General features: G+C 48.8%; 1 protein-coding gene across 7 annotated transcripts in view; it reads right to left on the reverse strand.

Moving 5' to 3' along the window:
- Positions 1 to 23,043, reverse strand: part of GTF2IRD1 (GTF2I repeat domain containing 1) — a 69,607-nt gene that overhangs the window by 22,065 nt on the left and 24,499 nt on the right. For 3 of the 7 annotated variants that reach the window (XM_066333153.1, XM_066333154.1, XM_066333149.1), the window contains exons 3-15: positions 21,717 to 21,858; positions 18,697 to 18,843; positions 14,840 to 15,023; positions 12,999 to 13,303; positions 12,265 to 12,354; positions 11,334 to 11,417; positions 9,772 to 9,955; positions 8,917 to 8,942; positions 6,071 to 6,191; positions 3,591 to 3,628; positions 2,495 to 2,575; positions 670 to 803; positions 113 to 164 (exon numbers count right to left, since the gene is read on the reverse strand). In XM_066333153.1, coding sequence (XP_066189250.1) covers positions 113 to 164; positions 670 to 803; positions 2,495 to 2,575; positions 3,591 to 3,628; positions 6,071 to 6,191; positions 8,917 to 8,942; positions 9,772 to 9,955; positions 11,334 to 11,417; positions 12,265 to 12,354; positions 12,999 to 13,303; positions 14,840 to 15,023; positions 18,697 to 18,843; positions 21,717 to 21,858 — 1,588 coding nt within the window. Of the gene's footprint in view, positions 1 to 112; positions 173 to 669; positions 804 to 2,494; positions 2,576 to 3,590; positions 3,629 to 6,070; positions 6,192 to 8,916; positions 8,943 to 9,771; positions 9,956 to 11,333; positions 11,418 to 12,264; positions 12,355 to 12,998; positions 13,304 to 14,839; positions 15,024 to 18,696; positions 18,844 to 21,716; positions 21,859 to 23,043 lie in introns of all 7 variants that reach the window. The other 4 variants (XM_066333156.1, XM_066333151.1, XM_066333150.1 and 1 more) reach the window with 4 other exon arrangements.

The raw sequence follows: 23,043 nt of genomic DNA on the forward strand, positions 1-23,043 counted from the left end.
TTGCTGATAACATAGGAAATTCCCAAAACCCAATCTAAAATACATCTGTGTGCATCCATCCTTCCAAAAACCTGCAAGGACAGGCGATGCTCAGAGCTCACCATACACTCACCTGATCCTTCCATCTGCTTTTCTTCATGTCGAGACTCCTCACTGGACCCCTTCTCTGTCTCTGCCGAGGAAGAAGAGGGTTAGCAGCAGCAGGCACCAGCAAAACCAGACAAGACATAAGCAGGAGTTCTCCAGGTGCCTTGCAGCCACTCAACTGCTCCCTCCCCTCACTAAGCTCTGAGCACGTGTCCCAGCAGAGGCTGGGCTGGTACCAGCATGCCAAGAGCTGCATTGGCAGAACAAACCCAGTGCTTCCACAAAAGAGGGCTGCCCACCCTTCAGCATGGGCTCCCTGGGAGAGGAGAGACCCAGCAGGAGCAAGGGCAGCCACAGGGCCAGCATACATCCCACAGGTAAACTCCAGGTGTTCACTGGGCAAAGGGGCTTACATGCTGGAGCTGAAGAGAGGATAGGGAGGAGCAGCAGTGCCAGGAAACCCAGCAGTTAAGTCTATCAGAGCTCCTAACTGGCCTCATTGAGGCCAAGACTCTGGAACTGGGTCTTGAGCTCCACCACTTTGGATCATAAATAGTATTCACTCATTTTTGACATATGCACAAATGTCCTACCGTGCAGTCTCCCAGCTGCTTCACTTCTGGTACCTGCTACAGTCTCCAGGATGTATCTTGATTCATCTGAGGCCACCTGCGTGGGCACTGGGTCATGCATTTCAACTGGACCAGGTGATCGGTCTGTGGACAAAAACCCATGGGCACCTCTTGTTCTGATGTCAGCGGGACACTGTCCCTAAACACAGTGTTCAGAGGGTCCTGGACATCAGCAAGGACTGAGTGAAGGGCCCCCCACTCCCAGAAGTCCCACAAACCACCAGATAATGCTCTAGGGATGCATCTGCCTTCTTCCTCCCAGAACCACCCAGACCTCATCCCTGACACAAGACCTGAACTTTCAGTCTGAGCAAAAGAAGCAAAAATCTCTTCCTAACCTACACAGAAGGTGAAGAGCAAAATTAGTTCAAATTATTTACTTGGTTTAATTCCATCTAGACACTCAATTTTGACTTTAAAAGCTAATGCTGCTTTGATTTAGCTACTGCATGGGGGAAATGGTTCCATTAATGCTGCCTTCCTCAAGAAAATCAACCCTCTTTTCGTTTCCCTTACATTAAACCTGTCTCCCCAAGTGCTGGGCTGTCCAGTGCCCTCAAAGACCCATCCAAATTCAGCTTTAAATTAGGTTTCAGCTAGTTTATATATACTTCTGACCTCACAGGCTAAATAATCCCAATTTCACCAATTTGTCCCTGTAGGTGAGCACCTCTTTTCTATTAATCCTTCTCCTCGCCTTCAGCTGTACTCCCTCTGACTGAACTCGATCTTCAAATAAGGCAAGAAAAGGTGGACTCTGGGCTTGAGGTATGATCTCCCTGGCACTGGACAAGTGGTAATTCTTCCCACTCCTCCCATGGACCTCCAGCTTACCACGTATCAACTTTCTTCTCTTCCATTAGCTGCCAAGTTGAAAAAGAAAATGTTTGATCTACCACTATACCTTGTTCCTTCTCCTTCTCTATAGTAACCATAGATAAGTCTATTCTACAGCAATCCTGGAGTGATTCCTCAGCTGTCACCTTACTAAGGGGACTGCTACAATCTGAGTGCCTCAGAGATTGCACTGGTGTGGTGAGGCCTGGTGGCACTGCTGTCCCCAGAATCACTCAGCCTCATGCATGTTAAAGGTCTGCGGCTGCCCTCATTCTGTGGAGCTTATTAATTAATGGTTGTAAAGCACACTGAAAATGCAAACTGCTAACAATCCATTCGTTAAACCCTAAGGATCAGCCTACCATTTGCTGCACTGTCCAGGACAGGTAAGTGGAAAACTGACTCTCCCAGCTGCCCCTCAAGGATGTCATCTCCATCACAACCCATTGTCACTGACCTCTCTGGGCAGAAATGTGGGCAATTTCCCTCATCAGTGTCAACAAATCCAACACCTTTTTAGCACAGTGCTTAATACTAAACCTGCCTACTATTAGACATGTTTTTATGAACTCTTCAAAACCAGGCTGGTTTTCTAAATGAAGGACCTCTTCAAAAGCATCCTGTACTCAATACCTGAGAGCCTCCACAGGAAGAAAGCAGCAAACCAGGCTCACTTTCTACAGGGGGAAGGCAAGATAGGAAAGCAATGAAGGAGAGAGAAAAACAACAAAGAGCCCTAAAACACCTTCTGATGCCCCCAGGAAACCTCAATACGTTCCTCAATATGTTCCTTCCAGCTAAGGAAGACCATTGCAGGTACGTGGGGGAACCTCACATGCTGGGAAACACCCTGCAAGCACCTCTTCTCCAAGAAACACCATGCGGCAAGCCCTGCCTGCGCAGCCACCCCTGCGCACGGATGGTTCCCCAGCAGCTACCTGGTACGGTGATCTGGATGATGTTCAGCTCGTCTGGTTCGACTTTGATCTGCCTGATCCCACCTAGCTCTCCTGAGGTACCTATGGGGAAAGGCAAGGGAAGGCAGTCCCAACGGGATCCGGCAATGCCACACCTGCCCAGTGCAGCCCCGGTGCAGGGACAGCGTGACCGGCCAGCGCGTCACCACCAGCCGAGCTTGCCACAACAACAAGGCTTCAGTCAAGTGGCCCGGCAGCATCGAGCCCACGGCATGCAGGGACCCAAAGGGACACCTGTGGGCATGGTTTCTGCAAACAGCTCGGCTGGCAGGAGCTGTTGGTGCCCTCAAACTGGTAGCTGGACTTTGTTAAATGCTTGTTTCCTGGCTTTCTTCACTTAAAATGAACTGGGCCACCAATGGGTGTTGGTGGAGACACCAGAGGAGCTGTCTCCAGTGGGCAGCTCCTAGCAATTTTAATGCTCCCAAACTCATGCCTGGAACTTGCCCCTATTCTGAGAGGGCTGACTGAAGCTGCATCACACCAAGATGAGACCAGCTGAACCCTGGCAAAACTCAGTGTGGTTTCAACCCCAGCTGTTCCAGGAGGAGGCCGTCCCAGGAACAGGCTGCCCACAGTCCTCAGCCCAGCTTCCTCTTCTCTCAAGGTAAATTTCCTCACTTAAGGTGGGATAGATCCACTGCAAGGTGCTGAACCCCAACTTGCAGCTTGGAAAGGCAAGACAGCAAGGTGTGCTGTTTCAATGGGTCCAAGCCCCTAAATCTGTGGAAAAGCTTTTCATCGATGGTGCTCAGAATACCAACACTGATGACTTCTCTGTGGTGGCTTTTAAAGGAACTCAGGAAACAGAGAACTTCCCTTAGCTTTGCATTTAAGCACATGCTTAAGTGTCACTTAATTTATGCATTTTTAGGCCCCAGCTGGAGGGTCAGAGGGTAAGAGCTTTCATCTCTGCATCAAATAGGGATGAAGTCCTTAGAGAACTGCACTGTGGTGCAGTCATGCAATGTCACACATTCAAGTTACTTTGCAGGCATGTTTCTCTAATGTGCCCCCAATAACACTGTTTTGCAATAGGAAATGAGTTATTCCTCACCTGGTTCACAGCCTTCAGAAACATTACACTTCTCAGACCTGAAAGGGAAAGGCACACAACAAAGGTGGTCATGGTGTAAGAAAAGAGAGAGCTTAAAATGCAGTGGGGTGTGGCCTGATCCTGGCAAGAGGGAGAAATGCTGCCTGGTATCACAGAGGGCTGCAAGAGCCACAGAGGGGTCCCCAGGGTCACCACACCCATGGTCCCATGCAGTGGCAGAGCATCCATGGCTGCAGGGTCTGTGAGTTTCTCTGCAAATAAGTCCTGATCTCAAACCCACCCTGGTCCTGGAGCCTTGCTGATGGCAGCCCTGCCTCTAGACAGCCATGGATGGAACTGCAGCAGAGAGCTCCTGAAAACAAGAGAGGCTGTTTTTAAGCCCAAAATTTGGTTGGCTCCATCCCTTTCCGACAGAGAGCAGTGCATAAGTATTACTACAATGTGGCTGCTCATGGAGGTAAAAAAATAGGGAGAAAGGAAAAATCAATTGATTCGGTAAATATTTATTCTGTTCAAAGCTTTTCTTCACTGAAAACTGGGCACTATCCCAAATTCCCATCTACAGTTAACTTCACATGCTCAGGAATTTACACAAGTTGTTCTGCATCCAAATGAGATTATTTTGCATGCTCAGGATGCATGTGCTTTCTTGTCTCTCTCTTGAATAAGGACAACCATGGATCTTTGGCAGTAAGGGACCCAAGGAACCACTCAGGAAAACTCACTCCTGCACAGTGTTGGTCCTTCAGGGGAAGGAAAACCCTTCTGAGCCAGCGCCTGTTGGCTCAGGAGGGATGTTCAAAAGCACTTTACATTTGCCTAAATCCACTCAGGAGCATCAACAGAAAAAAACCACAAAACAAGCCAGGAGTGCTCCTGAAATATTCTTCCTAATTGTGGAAAAGCCAAAAGGATCATTGGTCTAAAAGGTACTGTATAGATTACCTGGGAGCCTTGGGAAGGGTTTTAAACTCTCCTGCTTCAGGTCAAAGTAAACCTTTCCCCAAGGAAATTTGGGGGGAAGGCTTCCCTGGGGAGTGCATTACACCTCACAGTGTCTGGCCCTTCTCCTGGGGTATTGAACTATGCACTTTCCCTGGAGTAGGACTCTGACATGGGGAGACCATTCCTATGGAAACACTCCTATCAAAGCATGGAGGTTCCTCATTTGCAGAAAAAAACCCAAAAAAACCCAACCCAAATCTCCCACAAACCCTCCTTTGAAGCTGAAGATACCCAGAAAGCTGGAGCCAAATGCCAACACTGCAGACTGGGCAGCTCAAGAAGTCTCTGCCCACTAAAGTTGTGATATTTCAGTACTGGCCATATTTCCAGGCTCACTCATTGCCTGCTCTAACACTACAGGTTCTGCTGTCCTCGACATGCTTTAGGTGCATGCAGCAGCCACATCCAAGGGGACAAACCTGAAACAGCACTGGGGAGAACCAAAAGAGACTCCAACCTGTCACAGGTTCATGTCACTGAAGAAAGGGAAGGAACCCAAGGGATGTCATGGATGGGACAAAGACAAGTTGCCTTATTTCCCCATCCTAAGCTGCACAGATTAGCAACCACACAGCACTGTCTGAGGCACCACCTGGTGGAGCTGTCAGTGCTGGGCACAGAGGCTTTGTGCCAGAGAAGCTGAGGAGCATTCTTCACTCCATTTGTGTGAAGCAAGGCTGGTAAAAGGTTCCTTGTCTTATAGCAGTTCCTAATGCTATAAAGTGCTGCCCTGCCTCTCTTCCTTAAAGTGATTTTAAAGGCTAAATTACACCTTGCTTCCACTGAATTAAGAATGAAGGAAACTGGGGCTAAAAAGAGAAAACCACCTCCTGGATCTCCCAGTCTGGGTTGGAAAGCTGTATGCTATGTGATATATGCTCCACAGGTGCTGCCAGCATGTTTTGGACCTGTCTAGCTCATGGCACAGTTGTAACAGAAACAAGTACTCTCATAAAAAACCTCCTGCCCTGCTGCAATGTAGAACCCCCCCTCCCTTTATTAAATGCACTGTTAGGCTCCCTGTGAGCTTTCTAAACAAGCAACACTTAATTAGCAGGATGCTGCTACAGTGTGGGCTGAGGGTAAATCCTTTAGGTCATGCATTAACACCAGAGATGGCTCCAGCAGATAATCCCAGGCATGGCCCTCATTTCATCAGTTTTGCTCACAATTAATGATTCCAAACTTTTGGCCTGCAAAAAGAGGGGTCTGCTTGGCCTCCTCCTGTGCTGACTAGCTGTACCATTGCAGTGGCATTTTAGGGAGGCAGGAAAGCAACACCAGTTTAGCCCCTCACCTTCCCATTATGGACTTACAACGCCTTCCTGATGTTCCAGCTTACTCATGGCACCCTCCTGCACCCACTGGACACTGCTGATGAACACATCAGTAACCTGCTGTACAGGTTCATAGCCCCAAAAGAACTCTCTGAGGGATGTTCCTTTTCAGGGAACAGGGAGAGAAGTCCCACTTACCTGCTGTTGGCCTGAGAGGTCCCCACCAGTTCCAGCATGGCCCCACGGTGAGGCTCGGGGGAGATCTCCCGGGGAGGGCTGGAAGGCTCCAGCTTGGTTGGATCTTTGGTAAATTTGCTTCCTGTTGCCAGGCGTGCATGGTGGGTTTTGGGAGAAAAGCAAAACCAGGATTAGCAACTGGAGACGCCAATGTTGCAGCTTGTTCCCCCTCCTAGTCCCAGAGCTGAGGTCAGGGCGGGAGATTAGGTTTTCAAGTGTCACCTGCTTGCAAAGACAAAGATGCTGATTCCATTGGGTTCAAATGTTAAAATATTAGCAAGACATCTGCTTAAACCTTTCCATAACTATGTGTGTGCTGGGAAGGCCTGCCAGGAAAGATCATCTCCAGAAAGGCCTGGCTGACAAGACAAGGGTTCCAAGAGGTAGGGACTAAGGTCAGAAAACCCACGGCCATGGATCACTACTGTAGGAGCAAGCCCTGAAGTGGGAAGAGCCTTGTCCCAAGGGAGGGGATGTGCTGCACTGGATGGAGCTTGGCAAAACACTGAGTAGCAGAGAAACAGGCAGCCCTGTGTCACAGCTCCAAGCCCACCAGGCAGCAGGAGAAATCTGTCACAGCAACACAGAGAGGGACAGATGGATCCTGCCACCATGAAAAACTTCCTCTCTCCCTTCCCTGCTCCTCAGCAGCCTGAAAGGAGCTGAAATGAAGCCTCAACAATGACCTTGGAGATAGAAAGAGTAATCTGAAGGTGGAGTAGGAAATAAAATCAGGCAAGGAAGGTGAGCAAAGAGCTGAAGAATGAGGGCTGGGGGAAGGAGGGAGTGAGACTACATTGTGAGGCTGCAGAAACCACACCGTGTCTTGTTAAATAGATGCTGTCAAAGACCCTTTGCTGGTCTCAAAGAACCATCACAACATCCTCACTCTTCTAAAACACATTCCATCTATGGGAACCTGATGCCACTTTCCTTTTGGTTCCAGCCTGCGAGAAAGGGCAGAGCTCTGGCAATAGGATCAGTAGAAATATAGAACCTTAAAGATACTATTTATCTACTGACAGTCCAAAAGGCTCCTTTTAATTTGTGCTTTCTATGAACCAAATCTTGTTCTTGCACCAGCAGAGCCTGCCTGAAGCTGCTACCCAGGGGAGTAACAAAAATAGGTTTCCGAGCAGTGGTGGGTATTTTAATTAAAGGGTGAGCAAAACTTTCTGGGGAAGCTTTGGGATACTTCGCAAATGGCAACTTAAAATACAGCTCCACTCAGAAAATAATGTCTTTGCAGAAATGGCACCTCCTGACTCAGCAGATGCAGGGTTTTTTTGCACAAGCTGATGTGCTGACGCAAACCACAGCGAGCCAGGTTTAATGGGTTTTGCTTCTGGTAGCCCTGCAGGGACCTGTCAGGAGAGTGGGACCTGTCACCTACCTCAGCTGTGCTGGGCTTGCTTCCTCATCTTTTAATATCCACTTGCACCTCCCTACCATGTAATCCACAAGCTCATAGCACTGTGGTCTCCATCAGCAGGATCTACCTGATGCCTCCCCCAGACTCCATGCAGCCATTATCCAAGGAAAATCCAAGCATCCCAAAACACAGCTCAGTGCTCCACCCCTTAGGGATGAGCTAAAGCTTAAAGAAATCCTTTTCTTGAGAAACAAAAAGCCTTTAACGGCTTTAGACAAAGAAATCCCCCATGCAGGTGGGACCCCCTCCAGGTTCTGCTGGAGGTCCCCTTTGGGTGGCTCCAGCATCATCACACTCAGGAAGGACTCGTAGGGCTGGGGCTGTCGTGGGGCAGAGTGATAATTTGGCTGGCAGAGATATCTGGGAAGAAGGGAGCTCTGGAGAGCTACCAGCATGTGTGGTTGGCAGCTCAGGGGAAAAAACCAAAAAACAAAACACCAGCCCAAAACATGTCTTTACTTGTGAGCCAAGCCCAGGCAATCCAGGAGCTGGGTGTGATAGATTTGGATGCAATGCCATATTCCAGGGGTGTATGGGGGCAGTGGGATGAGGGCATTGCTGGAGTGCAGGTTGAGTCTGACAGCATGGGTACCTGTCTCCTATCTGCCAAGAAGCACTTGAATCATGTAATCACAGAAGGGTTTGGGTTGAAAGAGACCTTAAAGCTCATCTTGTTCCATCCCCTGCCTTGGGCAGGGACACCTTCCACTATCCCAGATCGCTCCAAGCCCCGTCCAACCTGGCCTGGGACACTTCCAGGGATGGGGCAGCCACAGCTTCTCTGGGCAACCTGTGCCAGGGCCTCTCCACTCTCCCAGTAAAGAATTATTCTGGCTTCTCCAGCTCAGAGAAAAAAGGAGTAAAAACACAGAGCAAAGAAAGCCAAAGAACTCCCTCCCCACCATTTTGTCACTGAAAAAATGAACCTTTGGGATTTTTTGGGGGGGGGGGTTATTTGGTTTTTTAAAGTGTTAGCAGCTGGATGATGCCAGCACTTCCCAGTCCAAAAAAAAAAAAAATTCCAGTGAGGAACACAGCAGTGATTTTTCTCCTCTTGAAAGTACAGATATACACCATGTACTGCCTGTACTGTGGCTCAGCCTGATTCAGGAGGCAGCCCAGCCTCACACACCAGGAATTCTCGCTTAAACCTTCAAAACTCAATTTTTAAGGGGAGTACAGAGATTGTACTGATACCAGGCAAAGGCAGTCTCAGCATGTCCTGGTGTGGGGCACAGACAAAGCTTCTCCTTACTATGCATAACTGCATGTGTCCTACACTTCCTCTGCTTACAGGTGACATTATCTCAACTCTGCTTCTCTGGATAACCTTTCAATTTTGTGGGCAATAAATCAAAGGATTTAGAGAACATACCTGTAAAAATTCTTTCGTCAAACATCCTAGGAGAAAAGAAAAAAAAAAAAAAAGAATTAGAAATAGATGCTGCTAATGACTGAAATGGAGGTTTAATAAATGAATAACATTAAACCAAGTCAAACGAGTAGGTTTTTTCATTCTCTAAATTACTTTTTCAGCTAAAAAAGGCCTTTTAGCCTGTTGTGCAGCCCAGCAACCTTATGGCATGAGCTTTTTAACTAAAGCACCTCTAAATCTGCTTATAAGTCATTCTTGTAATTTAACTTATTAAATGAGGCTGCAATAGGCTGGCTTTACAAAAAGAAACAGTGGGACCAAAGTAGCTGTTTCAATTTCCAGGGCAGACCATTGACTATGATGTCACCTGTCTCCTGAATATTGTATTTTGGAGTTACCTGCAACTTTGCTCATAGGAGCAAACCCTGTCCAGGGCAGAGGATGTGCACAAGTGATCAGTGAAAAACAGGGTGGATGGGAATCCCTGTGAGAATATGGATATTCCTCCCTCCACCCAGGGGCATCGCTCTCATCCACCAAATGTCACTGAGGGTGCTGTAACCACCTTCAAATGTTTGGGGTAGCATCAGCAAAGTTTGGTGCCCATGATCACTTAAAACAGGGTGGCAGAACTTGGGGGTGATCATGGTACAGCCAACTCTGCCACATCCTTGCAAAAAGAGAGAGATGAAAACCAGAGATTTGCAGGGGGAAAGAGCTTTCAACTGTCTTTTATGAAAGAGGGTGAAAAGAGTTTTTCGTGTCAAAACAACCCCTGTGAGCATGGAGGGAGCACAGCTCAAATCCCTGACACCCTTGAGCCATATGCTTCCTTTTGCTTTCCTTGCCACCCACCTTTTGATGACAAAATGGATGTTGTGCCTCTCCTCCAGTATCCGTTTGAGTTTGGGGACACCATAGGTGCAAGGCCTTTTGAAAGGAATTTTGTCCGGGATGCCGATGATCTCCACTGCCTCAGGGTCACAGGCAATCTTCCGGTATGGGACAGGGACCATGTGGTCTAACCCCAAGGCTTCAGCTGAAAGGTGAACACGTGGTTTTTCATTTACACGAGTGCTTTGTCTTTTACAGATGCTGAAGCAAAGGTGTTAAATGCTGGAACTGAAGCGGAGCAAATGCCTTCTGCCCTCTTCTCTGCTTGTCCCAGAAAGTGAGCCCCAGGAGCAGCCCTCCCATGGGAAATGGGACAAAAAGGAAAGCAGCAGTAAACACAGCTAAGTGTCTTCCAAAACCCCCAAACATGCCCAGTTATGCTCAAACCAGGAGTGAACTGGCCAAAATATCATTCCCAAACTCCTTGTGACCCACCACAGCAGGTTTCTGAGCTCTGTGATGAACACGTGGAATCATAAAATTGTTAATGTTGGAAAAACCCTCTAAGATTGATTCCAGCTGTTAACTCAGCAGCACCATGTTCAACAAACCACATCCCCAAGTACCACATCCATATGCTTTTTTGAACATTTCAAGGTATAGTGACTCCATCACAACCCTGGACAGCCTGTGCCAGGGCCTGACCATCCTTTCAGGGAAGAAATTTTCCCCAGTGTCCAATCTAAACCTTCCCCGGAGCAGCTTGAAGCAATTTCCTCTAATTCTATCACTTGTCACCTGGGAGAAGAAACTGAGTCTCACCTGGGTACAACCTCCTTCAGCTAACTGTAGGGAGTGGGAATGTGCCCCCTGAGCCTCCTTTTCTCTGGGCTGAGCCCCCACAGCTCCCTCAGCTGCTCCTCATCAGATCGTGCTCCAGATTCTTCCTAAGCTCTGTTACCTTTTGGACACACTCCAGCACCACACATATAAATCACAAGTTAAAGGGCTTGTCTCAAGCCCATATACAACTCACAGGTGACACTGCACACATCTACAGCCCATCTGTAACTCAGAATTATACAGCCTGATTGGGATGGCACAGTTGAAGAGCCCACATGCCCCAAGTGGTTTCCCAAGCTTCCACCTGCCCAGATGCCCAGGAGCTACACCAAAAGCACTGCCCATGGCAAAGGGAGCACCAACAACATATGCAAGCTGTGCAGATGGAGAAAAAAGCAGCTGCAACAACCACCTTCTTTTTACCTGCTACATGTATGTAGAAGGGCCAAATTGCCACCACTCCTGGTGCCCCAGTGCTATGATCCAACATGCCACATTCCCAGACAGGGCTGCTTTACAGCCCAGTTATAAATTCCTTGACAGTGGTGAGGGGTTCCAAACAGAAATATTGACATAACCTTCAGGAGACTGGGATCTGCTGAGCTAAATGTGTTAGGAAGAGCAGGGAGCTCTAGCATATGGCTTCTGCTGCTGTGTTAGGGAACAAAAATGATTGCTATATAATGATATGCAATCCACAAGCACTGCAGATGCATAATGGGATATTAACTCCTACTCACCATATCTGCTGTTAAAAAGAATTTGCACGCACTCCCTAAGGGTGTTGATGTCTTCAGTTTCTTTTATAAAACTGTCCCACTTATCTATCAAAACAAAATACAAGAAATAAGAAACTTCCATATGGTTCATACACAGCAGATGCACTTTTTTCCTGCAAAGTGCTGCGAAGCAGGAACAAGACTTTAAAAATTATTTCCCTGTTCCTGAGCAAATTCTGCCAGGCTGGCAGACAAGGTCTGGGCCTCTCCAACCCTAGACCTAAGCACTCTCCTTGGCACGTGCCAAGCAGATTCCTAAGAAATGACCCCATAAAATCTCTCAGCCCTGGAATGAAAGACCCTCTTGGACAGAGCCAACTCCACCTGGAATGAACCCTTGAAAGGTACAGCCCTTTCACAAGTGTATCTTTTCAATCTTCTCCTCTTTCCCAACCTTCCCACCCGTATTTTTTCTCCTCTTTAAGGCAGGCATGGGTTTTTAGGCTGCATTGCCCTTGGGTGCCATGGAGGTGGGGAAATGGCAGTCTCCTTCCCACTGCTGATCCCCCCTGGCACTGCTGCAGAATCCCACCGAGATTAGTGGGTTTCAACCATTTTGAAATAATGCCAAGTTTTCAGCAGGTATGTGCTGCTTGCAGCTGGGGCAAACAGCCCCTGCCAAAGCCATGCCTTGGTTCCCTGTGCAGGAAGCAGAAATGGGAACTCCCAGCCAGCCAGCAGTGCTCAGGGACCACTAGAAGCATCTTGGAATGGCAGGGATGGACCAGAGCAGAGAAAGGCCTTGGCTCCAATGCGAGATGCATCGCCTCCAGCACTGCCAGGTCCCTGCAGAGCGTGGAGAAGGCTGGGAGACTGCTGGGGAGAGATGTGGTGAGGGGAAACCTTTCCCTAAGGCTGCCAGCTGCCTTTAATGCTGCAGCAGGACACAGACCTGTCTTGTCATGGACGATGGAGAAGAGGATGCGCTTGGATGAGTGCACATTCTGGATGAGGGGACCTCCGGAGACTGATGATTTCTGTCCTGGACAAGAGGGGAGACAAGAAGAAAGGGCTGATGAGAGCCTGACCAGTGCTCCAAGCACCACAACAAGACCCTGGATGCTGTCCCGTATCAACCCTTCTGTCTCTCCTCCATGCACCCTGGCCTGTGACACCTGCTGCGGTGCTGGCCGGACCATCCCCTGCCATCCCCACTCCTGCTGCCTTTCTGGCCAGGTGGTGCAGCACCCGTCATTCTGGGGCAAAGACAGAGGTGTGCCCTGTCAGCACCTTGCAGGCACCCAGGGAAGGGCTGGAGCAGCGCAGTGTGGCAAGGGCTCTACTCATTTCCACAAAGGCCTGGTGGTGCAGCACCCGTCATTTTGGGGCAAAAATATACTTGTGTCCTGTCAGCACCTTACAAGCACCTAGGGAAGGGCTGGAGCAGTGCAGCATGGCACTGCTCTACTCATTTCCATACAGATCTGGTGGTGCAGAACCTGTCATTCTGGGGCAAAGACAGAGGTGTGCCCTGTCAGCACCTTGCAGCATGGCACTGCTCTACTCATCTCCACACAGGCCAAGCTCTACACTACTTTTCACCCAAAAAACCCCCACATCAACCCCCCCAGCCTGCCCGCAGGGGCGGGCTGTGCACTGGTTTGGGAGCGAAGGGCAGGCTATTACCACAGCAGTCGCTGTAGTCCTGTGAGGAAGGCACCTTCAGCTCCCCCGTGGGCCGGGCCAGCAGCGCCTCGGCCGTGGGCCCGGGCAGCCCCGGGGACGCCTCCTGCTTCAGGTCCACGGCGGCGGGGCCGGGCAGCGAGACGCCGTAGAGGAAGTTGGTGATGGCAATGGCCGAGGGCGCGTCCTGGGCGGCGGCTTTGGCCACGGGGCCGTTGGCACCAGAGTCTCGGCTGCCCTTGGAGGCGAGGGAGGAACAAGTTAACTCGATGTTGGGGTTGGGCTCTCGGCTGGGCTCATCTGCTGGCCTGAGGGGAAGGAAGGGAGAAGAGGAGGGAAAAAACAGGTTCCTTCGGGCCCGCGGTGGCACCGCTAAGCTGCAACAAGCGAGGATGTGGACAGGGAAGAGGGGCCGTGCCTGGGAGGGTGGGACATGCTGCACCACCAGCTGCCAGGCTTCCTGATGAGGAGAGCCATGGAGACAGTTCCAGGGTTAGAGCACCTCTCCTATGTGGAAAGGCTTGACAGAGCTGAGATTGTCCAGCCTGGAGAAGAGAAGGCTCTGGGGAGAACATTCTCTGGCCTTCTTTTACCCAAAGGTACTGGAGAGCTGGAAAGGGACTTTTGACAAAGGCAGGGAGTTACAGGACAATAGGGAACAGCATCAAACTGAAAACGGGTTGGTTTGAATTGGATGTTAGGAAGAAATTCTTCCCTGTGTGGGTGGTGAGGCCCTGCCATGTTTCCCAGAGAAGCTGTGCTGCCCCATCCCTGGAAGTGTTCAAGGCAATGTTGGATGGGGCTTGGAGCAACCTGGGATAGTGGAAGGTGTCCTTGCCCATGGCAGGGGCTTGGAATGAGATGGTCTTTAAGGTCCCTTCCAATACAAACCAGTCTGTACTTCTGTTCTATGATTCAGAAGTTACATCCATCACTCAAACTCCTGAGCATCTTCAGGCACATAAATGGTTCTCGTCTTTTTTAAGTGGAGCTGGTTACTCTTACAGTAGCTCAAAGCATTTTTATTACCTAGGACCAAGCTGCCCAGCTCCATGCCTAGAGCATTTAAGGGGTAAAACTTTTAATGACCACAATCACTTGGCTCCATTGCCTATGCCAGCCCCCAGCACCCATGGCACATTCAAGGGGGAGATCAGTCAGCCCACAAATGAGTTTCAGCCTGAAGAAACCAACCTGCTCCACGTGAGACAGGGAGCCACAAGCTCACAGACAGCTCAGATTCTGCGTGCCCTACTTTTAGCTGTCTCAGCCTGATTTTCCAGAAGCATCAAGCCTTTAGAGGAGGTATTTGGTCATGCTCAGCATTTTTCTGAATGGATCTGAGGTGCTGCCAGCCAGGCAAATGCAGGGGAAATGCACCTAAAACTACTGAACCCCTTGTGTAAATGTGGCCAAAAGGGGGAGTTTGCTCTGCTGCAGTCCCCCACTTCCCTCCTTGCCTGGCATTAAAAAACCCATTTCAGCCTGCGAAGACACTTGCAGCATTTACCCTGGAAATCCCTCTGGAGATAGAAAAGCACTTAGCTTACCGCAGTGGAAATTTTGGCAGAGACACATAAAAAGATGCAGTTAATGTGCATGTTTACACACACTTTTTATAGAAACGAGTCTGAAATGGACTCTAGCCCCCCAGCACGAACAAATCTCTGTGCAAGGCTGGATTTGGCATGGCTGGGCCCAGGTTTATGGGTCTCGAGGAGAATCTGGGACATGGGAGGGACCCTCCTGCCTGTGCCACACAAAATCATCATCTGCCAGTGTTGTATGACACACCATCCCAAGGGCTCACTGCTCTCTTGCTCCTTGGAGGTCCCCAGAATTACCTTTTTAGCCTGAAGCGGATGCTGTGGCTGTGCTCCAGGATGGCCATCAGGGATTTCACATCGTACTCCAGGGGTTTCTTAAAGCTGATCCCCTCGGGCAGGCCGGTGACTGCCAGCGAGCTCGGCTCTTTCAGGAACCTCTCGTACGGCAGAGGGACCACGCTGCTCTTCCCCATGGCTTCACCTGGGGAGGGGACAGAGTTACACTCTACTGACAAACACCCTGTGCCCCTGACCATGGCTGGGCTGGGTAAATGCAGGAGCAAGAAATACCAACAGAATCATTCGGAGAAAAAAAAAACCCATTCCTACCTTCGCACTTAGCATGCAAGGCATTCCAATTCCCTTCTAAAAGCACTAATTAATAAAAAGCTCATAAAAAGCCAATAAGCAGATGTCTCATCATTCAGGTTTCACAGCAGAATCCTCGGTTGGGGTCACTTGGCACAAGCCCACCCCTGGGAGTGCCCAGCCATATGCCAGTGAGGTACATGGCCATCAGCAAGGTGGGAGGGAGCCAAGGGCTGACAAAGGAGGCAGAGGAGCTCGCAATGATTTTTATCTCATGCTTACTGAGATATTCTGGGAACCTCATTTCTAGTCAGTTTTCTTATTTTACCTCCTGGAAGAACGGAAAGCAGTTTGATTGCTGTTGCTGTCAAGCAGCTTTGACTCACTTTGACAGACAAGGGAAAAACCCCAAACCAATAATCTCCCTCCATCCCACTATTCACAGACAGCGTGAACATCAACACATTTGACTGCACAATCACCTCCAGCAGCCCAGAACTCTCACCAGCTCCCCTCAACATTGGCAAGTTAGTTCCACCATGTCCCCACCATGGGCCTCTGGCTCCATTTCACACCAAATGACACCAAAATTTCCCTAAGGAGTCAGGTACAAATTGCTTTCTCTTCCCTGGCAAGCAGGGAGCATTGCCATTATATAGGGATTTTCTAAACCAGATAAAGAGCTTGTGTGCCCAAACCAGGGCTGCCTCACTATGCTCTGCAGGCAAAACACCATCAGAAAAACAGCCTGCTCTGAAAGATTTCAACGAATGGCCAAAAAACCCTCAAGCTATTCTCTGGGGAAAAATTACTTTGGAAACCCACTCAAGCCACTGTGGTCAATAAACATGGTGCTGAAAGCATGAAGCACAAGAAACAGCCATCCAGGCATGCAACCTGTCTGGCAAAGCAGTGTGCAGATGGAGAACACCTGGTGGCATGATACAGTGCCTGCACCTTCATCTCCAGGCTGAGGGGCAGACAGAGAAGATTATGAGACCTTTAAGTTGTTGAGGGATTTTATACTGTGGATCTCCTTTTCCATTTCTATTTTTCTTCTCTTCTTAAAAGAAACCAAAAAAAAACCACACCCAGTACCAAAAGATCCTACAGAAACACTACAAATCTTGTGACACTTTGTGAAGAAAGTGATTTCTTCAACATATCCTTTGAAGGAATGTGTTATAACTAACAATGTGCAACTTGCACGAGCCATTAAGGCTTCTTATAGGGAGGGTTGGTAATATTTTAATTGAGCAAATAATGAAACATTTAAAATAAGCCTTTGAACCATGACACCATGAGTTTACTTTCTGCAAGCTGACAGTTTCCCTGCCCCAATGTGCTGCCTCTAGCAGCTCTCCACCTCCCCTCATCACCTCTCTTCATGATTGGGAGAAGCTCTCAATGTCCTCAGTGGCTCCTTATCAACCCAATACTCAAGAAATCCCTGAACATATTTTTATGGAGACCATGTTATTGTCAAGGTGACCTCCAGAAGTCTTGTGCTGCTGTGCAGAGACTCGTGGTTTAGCTAAAGAGACAATAATCATCATTAATGTCTGTTTAATATAAGCCATTGGTAATCAGTCATCCTGTTGGTGCAGAGATTACCCAGCTCTGGAGGGAATCTTTTTGACTGAGCATTTTAAAAGATTTTTTGCTTCCAATCCTTATTGATGAAAGGATAAAAAAAAAAAGCCCTAAGAATCATAATTGTTAAACTCTCAGAGTCCTCTCAGTGTTACAAACAGAATCACCCTGGGGCATCTACTGTCTCCTGTGTATTTGTCCCCACTCAACCAGGAGAGGCTCTTCCCAGTGGGAATGAAGAGAGGGCAGCAAGCATCTTTGTCAGATTTCACCACAGAGCGGTTCAAGGATGGAAACAGCTGATATTACTGAAGCACCAGCAAAGGCAGAATTACACCCAGTAATGGCCAAAGCCAAAACTACTGTCCTAGAGATGCCCAACCTTCTTCTGCTATGGTGATGCTGGCCATGCTGGCTGGAGGACGTGGCCAGTGTGTCCCCATGCACCTCCATACACTTGAAACTGTAAAGAGCTTTACTAATCATCCAATGGATGGGCTGCCTGGCTCATGAACCCCATGCAGATGCACCCTGATCAAGATTTTCTAATGCAATTATATATTTATTGTATGTCAGATTTTAGTAATTCACATATTCCCAAGAGGACAGCAAAGTTTGGCACTGTCCCAGCGGCAGGACAATGAGACCTGCAGCTTGGAGAGGGAATTCACCAGCAAAAAACACCTTCTCCATTCTGTTCCCTTGGTTCTTCTGCATCATCCCTTCCTTCATTCTTGGGCCCAGCCTTTGGAAGGCAGAAATAAGATCTGATTGCTCCCATTAATGGGAATATTGCCTCTAAGTCCTTTAAGTGGCTTCAGAAAATTTCAGTGACTGTCTGTCCCAGGGGAGAAGGGATGCCATCTCCCTTTTCTGTCTGTGAAGCCTGTGGAAGACACTAACAACAGCCAGCAGCAGCAACTCCTGCATGTGAGCCCAGAGTAGCTGGTGGTAGCTCCCGTTACCCCCGTTCTGTTGTGTGGGAATGCCCATTCCCAAATCACATACACAAACAGGGACAAAGCCTGCACTTTGCTCTCAGGGAGAACTGCATAACCCCAGCAGGGCTCTAGCAGGCCCTGAATCTCAGATGGTGATGGGGAGCTGCAGCCAGAAAAGCCAAACACCCAGTTCTGCAGCTGGTCCAGCCACAGGGCCTGAACTCCCCCAAAGCATCATGCAGAACCAACACAACTCACTCAGCAACATGGGGGAATAATTTGGGCTCGTTTTCCCAAGCCAGTATTGCTTTTCCTACCCTGACTAGCTCTAGAGGTGCTGCCAGAGGATGAGCCAGCAGCACAGCCACTGCTGCCAGCCACTCCATGGGGGTTCCAGTGGGTCCTTGTGAGCAAGAAGGTGCTGCTGCTGCTCACTGCAGATTGGGCCTGGAAGGAGCTTTGCAACCCACTGGGTTCCATACCAACAGCCATATGGTCATCTATATTTAATTGCAGAAGCTTTACTGCTGGGGATGATGCATGTGCTGGAATGGCACCACCTCATCTCTTGAAGTTGGGGCTGCAGGGCCACGTGCTAGAAAATCATCTGTTTTCTTTTTAAATAGACTTGCCAGGGAAAAGAGGGAGCAAATCTGCAGAGCTCCAACACAGTGCTATGAAAGAGGTGTTGTGGATGCAGTGGGAGGGACAAAGCTGTGCTTGGAAATCCCATTCAGGGCATCACAGAGGCTTCCCCTGGTCAGGAGAGACAAAGGATGCTTCATCCAGCACAGGGAATTTTTTGTCTCAGTTTGAGGCACTGGAAAACTAAGAAGCAGTGGCCAAATCCCATCTCAATGCAGTGCTAACTCCATACAGGAGCACATTTCACCATGCTGCCCCTGCCAGGCACCTGCTCCCACGCCAAGGAGCCGGGCTGGTGATGAAAGCCACAGCTGGTGGCAGTGCTGGGCAGCTCAGTGAGCCCCAGGGACATTCCATATCCCCAAAGGGAAGCATGAAGGTTCTTACTATAAAGCACATCAAACACTTCCTCTACCATCTTCCTGAGGAGGTACACATCTGATCCCTGGTCCGGGGAGACCCTGAGCACCCTTTGCCCGCACTCCTTTGCCTTCTTCTGCACCTCTGCGTCCTGCTCCTTCCTCTGCTGGATTCCTGCGGGGGGAGAGGAGAAAACAGGAGTCACTGTGGTGAGAAGGGGTGACCCCTCTGGCTGCAGGCAGCTGTCCCAGGTCTCCCACCCACCTCAGGCCCCAGCTTGGATGAGATCACACTGGGTTGATCCCAGCAGCCCACAACGTACAGGGAAAGGCACTGGCAATAGGCAGTGGTGCCAGCAGCAGGGTCAGTCATCTGCTGCCTGCCCTCTTTTCCCTGGCTTTTCCCACTCAGCCAGACTGAAACAGTTATGACTAATTGGGCAGCTCATTTCTAGTCTCTGGTTTCAATCTGCTTAGCCTTCAATCTCTCAGGAAAAGAAAATCCGCCTTTCTTGGAGGCTTTTTTTACCCTTCAGCATCATGTAGCTCAGTAATACCAGCTATTTCCTGCTAATTTCCCCCATTAAACTTCAAATAAAGCATATCTTCAACACTGACTTCTTTGCATCTCTAAATGCACAGAAAATCAAACACTACAAATGCATTATTGCTGTTCTATCCACAGTAATTTGCAAGGGATTTTCGGTGACAAAGGACTAATTCCTTCATCATCCTCAACAGACTCCTACTGGCAAACCTGGATGCTGCTGGGGTGCTCAAGAAGGAGCTCAAAGATCCTTCTGTGGAAAAAGTCCATGGCTGGGACACCACAGAAAATGGGTCAAGAGCAACATGGGATACAGAGAGAACTAGACACAGGAAAGTAAACAGTCACCATGCCACCCCCTGTAAGGCTCCACATGCCTCCCACAGCATGGTGAAACAGGCCCTGAGAAACTTTTCTGGGGTGTTTTACCAAGGTTGTGAAATGCATTTGCATCTGCATCTTCCAAGTGTTGCCTCTCCCTCCTCCCCTGACATGAATTCTGATCACTGTCAATTCCCTCCGAGCAACAAGAAAGGCAGAACCAGAGGTTCAAATAAAGGAGGGTGTTCAAGCAAGGTCTGTGTCCCAAAGAGATAAGAGGCTTCTTACATCTCCAAGTGATGTCTGCTTTAGATTAATTCAGATCTTTCTAAGAGGGCAGCAAGAAATCAGAGGCACTTCCTGGGACACTCTCCACTGTGTGCCAGTTTTAAGGGCTTTATGGAGTGGAGTTGAGCCTGGGCCTGTACCACTCAAGACAGTTACCACATTTCACCCTGTCTGCAGCATCATCCACTTTACTCAAACCCCACGCTCAAGATTTCTGTTTTCAACCAGACATGACTGTTTCTTTTTGACAAAAAATGAAACCAAAGAGAGGGGAATCAGGATCTAGTGCCAGGTGCTTTGCCCCTGGACAGTGGTAGGTCATCAACCAGGATATATCACAGAATCAGAGAACAGTTTGGGTCAAAAGAGACCATAAAGACCATCTGATTCCAATCCCCTGCCATGGGTAGGGACACCTTCCACTAGACCAGGTTGCTCCAAGCCCTGTTCAACCTGGCCTTGAACACTTCCAGAGATGGAACAGCTGCAGCTTTTCTGGGCAACCTATCCCAGTAGCCCATAACACTCAAAAGAAGAATTTCCTACTAACATCTAATTTAAATCTCTCCCCTTTTAGTTGAAAACCATTGTCCCTTGTTCTATCATTACCTGCCTGGGCAAAAAGTCACTCTCCCTCTTTTATATAAGTCCCCTTTAGTTACTGGAAGGGGCTCTCAGGATTCTCCAGACTCTTCTCCAGACTGAACAACCTCTCTCAGCCTGAGGAAACACAAGGGAGTTCCCTCCCTTTGGCCACCCCACTACCATCCATATCTTGTGGGTGGTGGGAAGGCAGAATTCCCCATGAACACAGGAAACATCCCCCCAATGTCTCCTGTCCTGCAGAATACAGTGGAGGATAACTACAGTGTCTGTTGTGAGAGGATGCAATAGTGGAGTTGGGCAGCAGCTGCCCAGGGCAGCAGGAGGAGGGGCTGGGCAGAGCCATGGCAGAGACCTGCTCCTGCAGAGCCATGCAGTGAACAACTCAATCAGACAGTGACCTGGGCGGCTTCATAGCACAGCTACTACCAGAGCAAACCCTTCCTGAACAATCTCTCCAATGGATTAAGCACCTACGTGGTTTCTGTCAACACCATGTATTTCTCTCCACTGACATCCCACTGTAGAACAGATCTGGGTCTGGTGTCCTCAGCACCACCAAAACCAAATCCCATTCCAGCTCCTGCACTGAATGAGGAAAGCAGCAGCTTGCATGATGGGGATGATGCTGTCCAAGAAACAAAGTCTCCATTCACAGAATGGCTCCCACCTCCCTTCAGCTCCCAGAGTGTTTTTTGGAAACTGGCAGAGGTACAGAACTGGGACAGAAGGCTTGCAACACACAGGTATCCCTCAGATACTTGGTGAATCTGATCTGAGACTGGAGGAACACAGCTCCTGCTCAAGGTATCCTGCTACTAATTTTCATCCCTCAAAAATATAAGCAACTCCACAACCAACACTTCTAGCTACCAAATCCATTCCTATTTTTCCAAAAACCAGGAAAAAAGCCTTGGACCAAGAAAGCCCTTCTGCTTCTGGGAAGATCACTAGGAGAAACTATTTCTGCTAAGTCCTCAAAGAATACTCCAGTGCTCTGGCAGCACTGCCGTAGGCTAAGAGCAGCAGGGCAGCAGAGCAGCATTCCAGCCCTGAGCCACCTCAGGGATGGACGAGAGAAGAGTCAGGGCATGCAAAGCCCTCCCTGGCAGTGAAGAGGCTCTGGCTGCAGTTCCCTCCCAACTTCTCCATCCCTTCAAACACCACCCAGCCCCATGCACTGACAGACAGCACCGTGCTGCCCCCAAACCACAACCCCTCCATGCAGGAGCTGGCACGACCGGAGCACCAACCTTGGCACGGACGTGGGTGTTGGTGAGGATACTCACTGCAAAACTTCTGGAAGTCAGCCTGCAGCTCCTTGCGGGCGCTGAGGAAGACCCTTCCCTTCTCAGTGCCCAGCACGAAGGCGCTCTCCTCGTGGACGGCGATGCAGGCCACCTCTGCGTTCAGCTTGGAGAGCGCCGAGCACTGCGGGCGGCACCGGGTCAGCACAGCACGGAACACATCCCTGCTTCCCACCTCTCACCATTTCCCAGTGGGGTTTGGGTTTTATTTCTCCCTTCCCATCACACCAGCGTTCTGGTTTATGTCAGAATTTCACTGTGGGTTTATGACAATCCTCTAAAAATTTCAGTGACTTTACAGCTCTACAAAAATACCCAGCTGGAAAACAAGAACTATTTACCCATCGTTTTATTTCACTTTTTCCTATCCTAAAAATAAACATTTTATTGCATTTCTTTAAAAGAAAACGTTCCTGTAAAAAAAAATCTAACAAAAAACCCACACCACAACCGATAACAATTTGCATTTTTCCACCAGCTCTAATGGAATAAGGAACACAGGAATCTTATTTCAGCTGCAGAACACTAATATGGTCAAAGTCCAGATTAGTTGAACGATTCTTCTTGTACAGTTATGCAAAACAATAAAGAGATGGAAAAAACTTCTTCCATTAATCCATTTTATGTAACATGCCCTTCCTGCTCTACATAATACACATGTATATGCATTTTTATTAGTATTTTTTCTATTATAATAGTTACTCAGTGCCAGCAGCCTGAGTCATATTCCGACAGTTACAGCACTGGTGCTAGGAAGATGCTATCCCCAGGTCATGATTTAAATGGGTAAAAAAGGGGTTTTTTTCTCATCATCAGCCCTGGTCAGACACATCAACAACCCCACAGAGGAGTTGGAGGATGCTGGCAGCCAAGGAGAGAGCAGGATAGCAGAGGGGTTACATGGACCAACCCCCCTGAGCTCCCTGCACACAAATACAATGAGCTTCACTGGTGTGGGCTTAAACCAGCTTCCAATACTAGGTCATTTTACCTCCTGCTCACTTCTTCAAGGAGACATTGAATCAAATCCCACAAAACAGATATTTTAAAGAAACCTCCTTTCAAAACCCAGTCGAAAAGACGAGTACTTTGCTCAAAAAGTACAACACTCAAAAAATAAACACAAAAACTAAGATATGTGAGATTTGGATGCAGAAAAAATCCAAACCCTAAGCCTGCTTGGAGACATGCACATGGCCCTGTGGTTTATTTACTAGGGCACACAGGCAGCTAGGTTTCAGTGAGCACAGAGCCTGCCATTGGTGAAGGGCTGGAATAAAGGCTGAATTTCAGGAGCAGCTTGGCTCCC

This window comes from Sylvia atricapilla, chromosome 20 (assembly GCF_009819655.1).
Source record: "Sylvia atricapilla isolate bSylAtr1 chromosome 20, bSylAtr1.pri, whole genome shotgun sequence".
Classification (NCBI taxonomy): Eukaryota; Metazoa; Chordata; class Aves; order Passeriformes; family Sylviidae; genus Sylvia; species Sylvia atricapilla.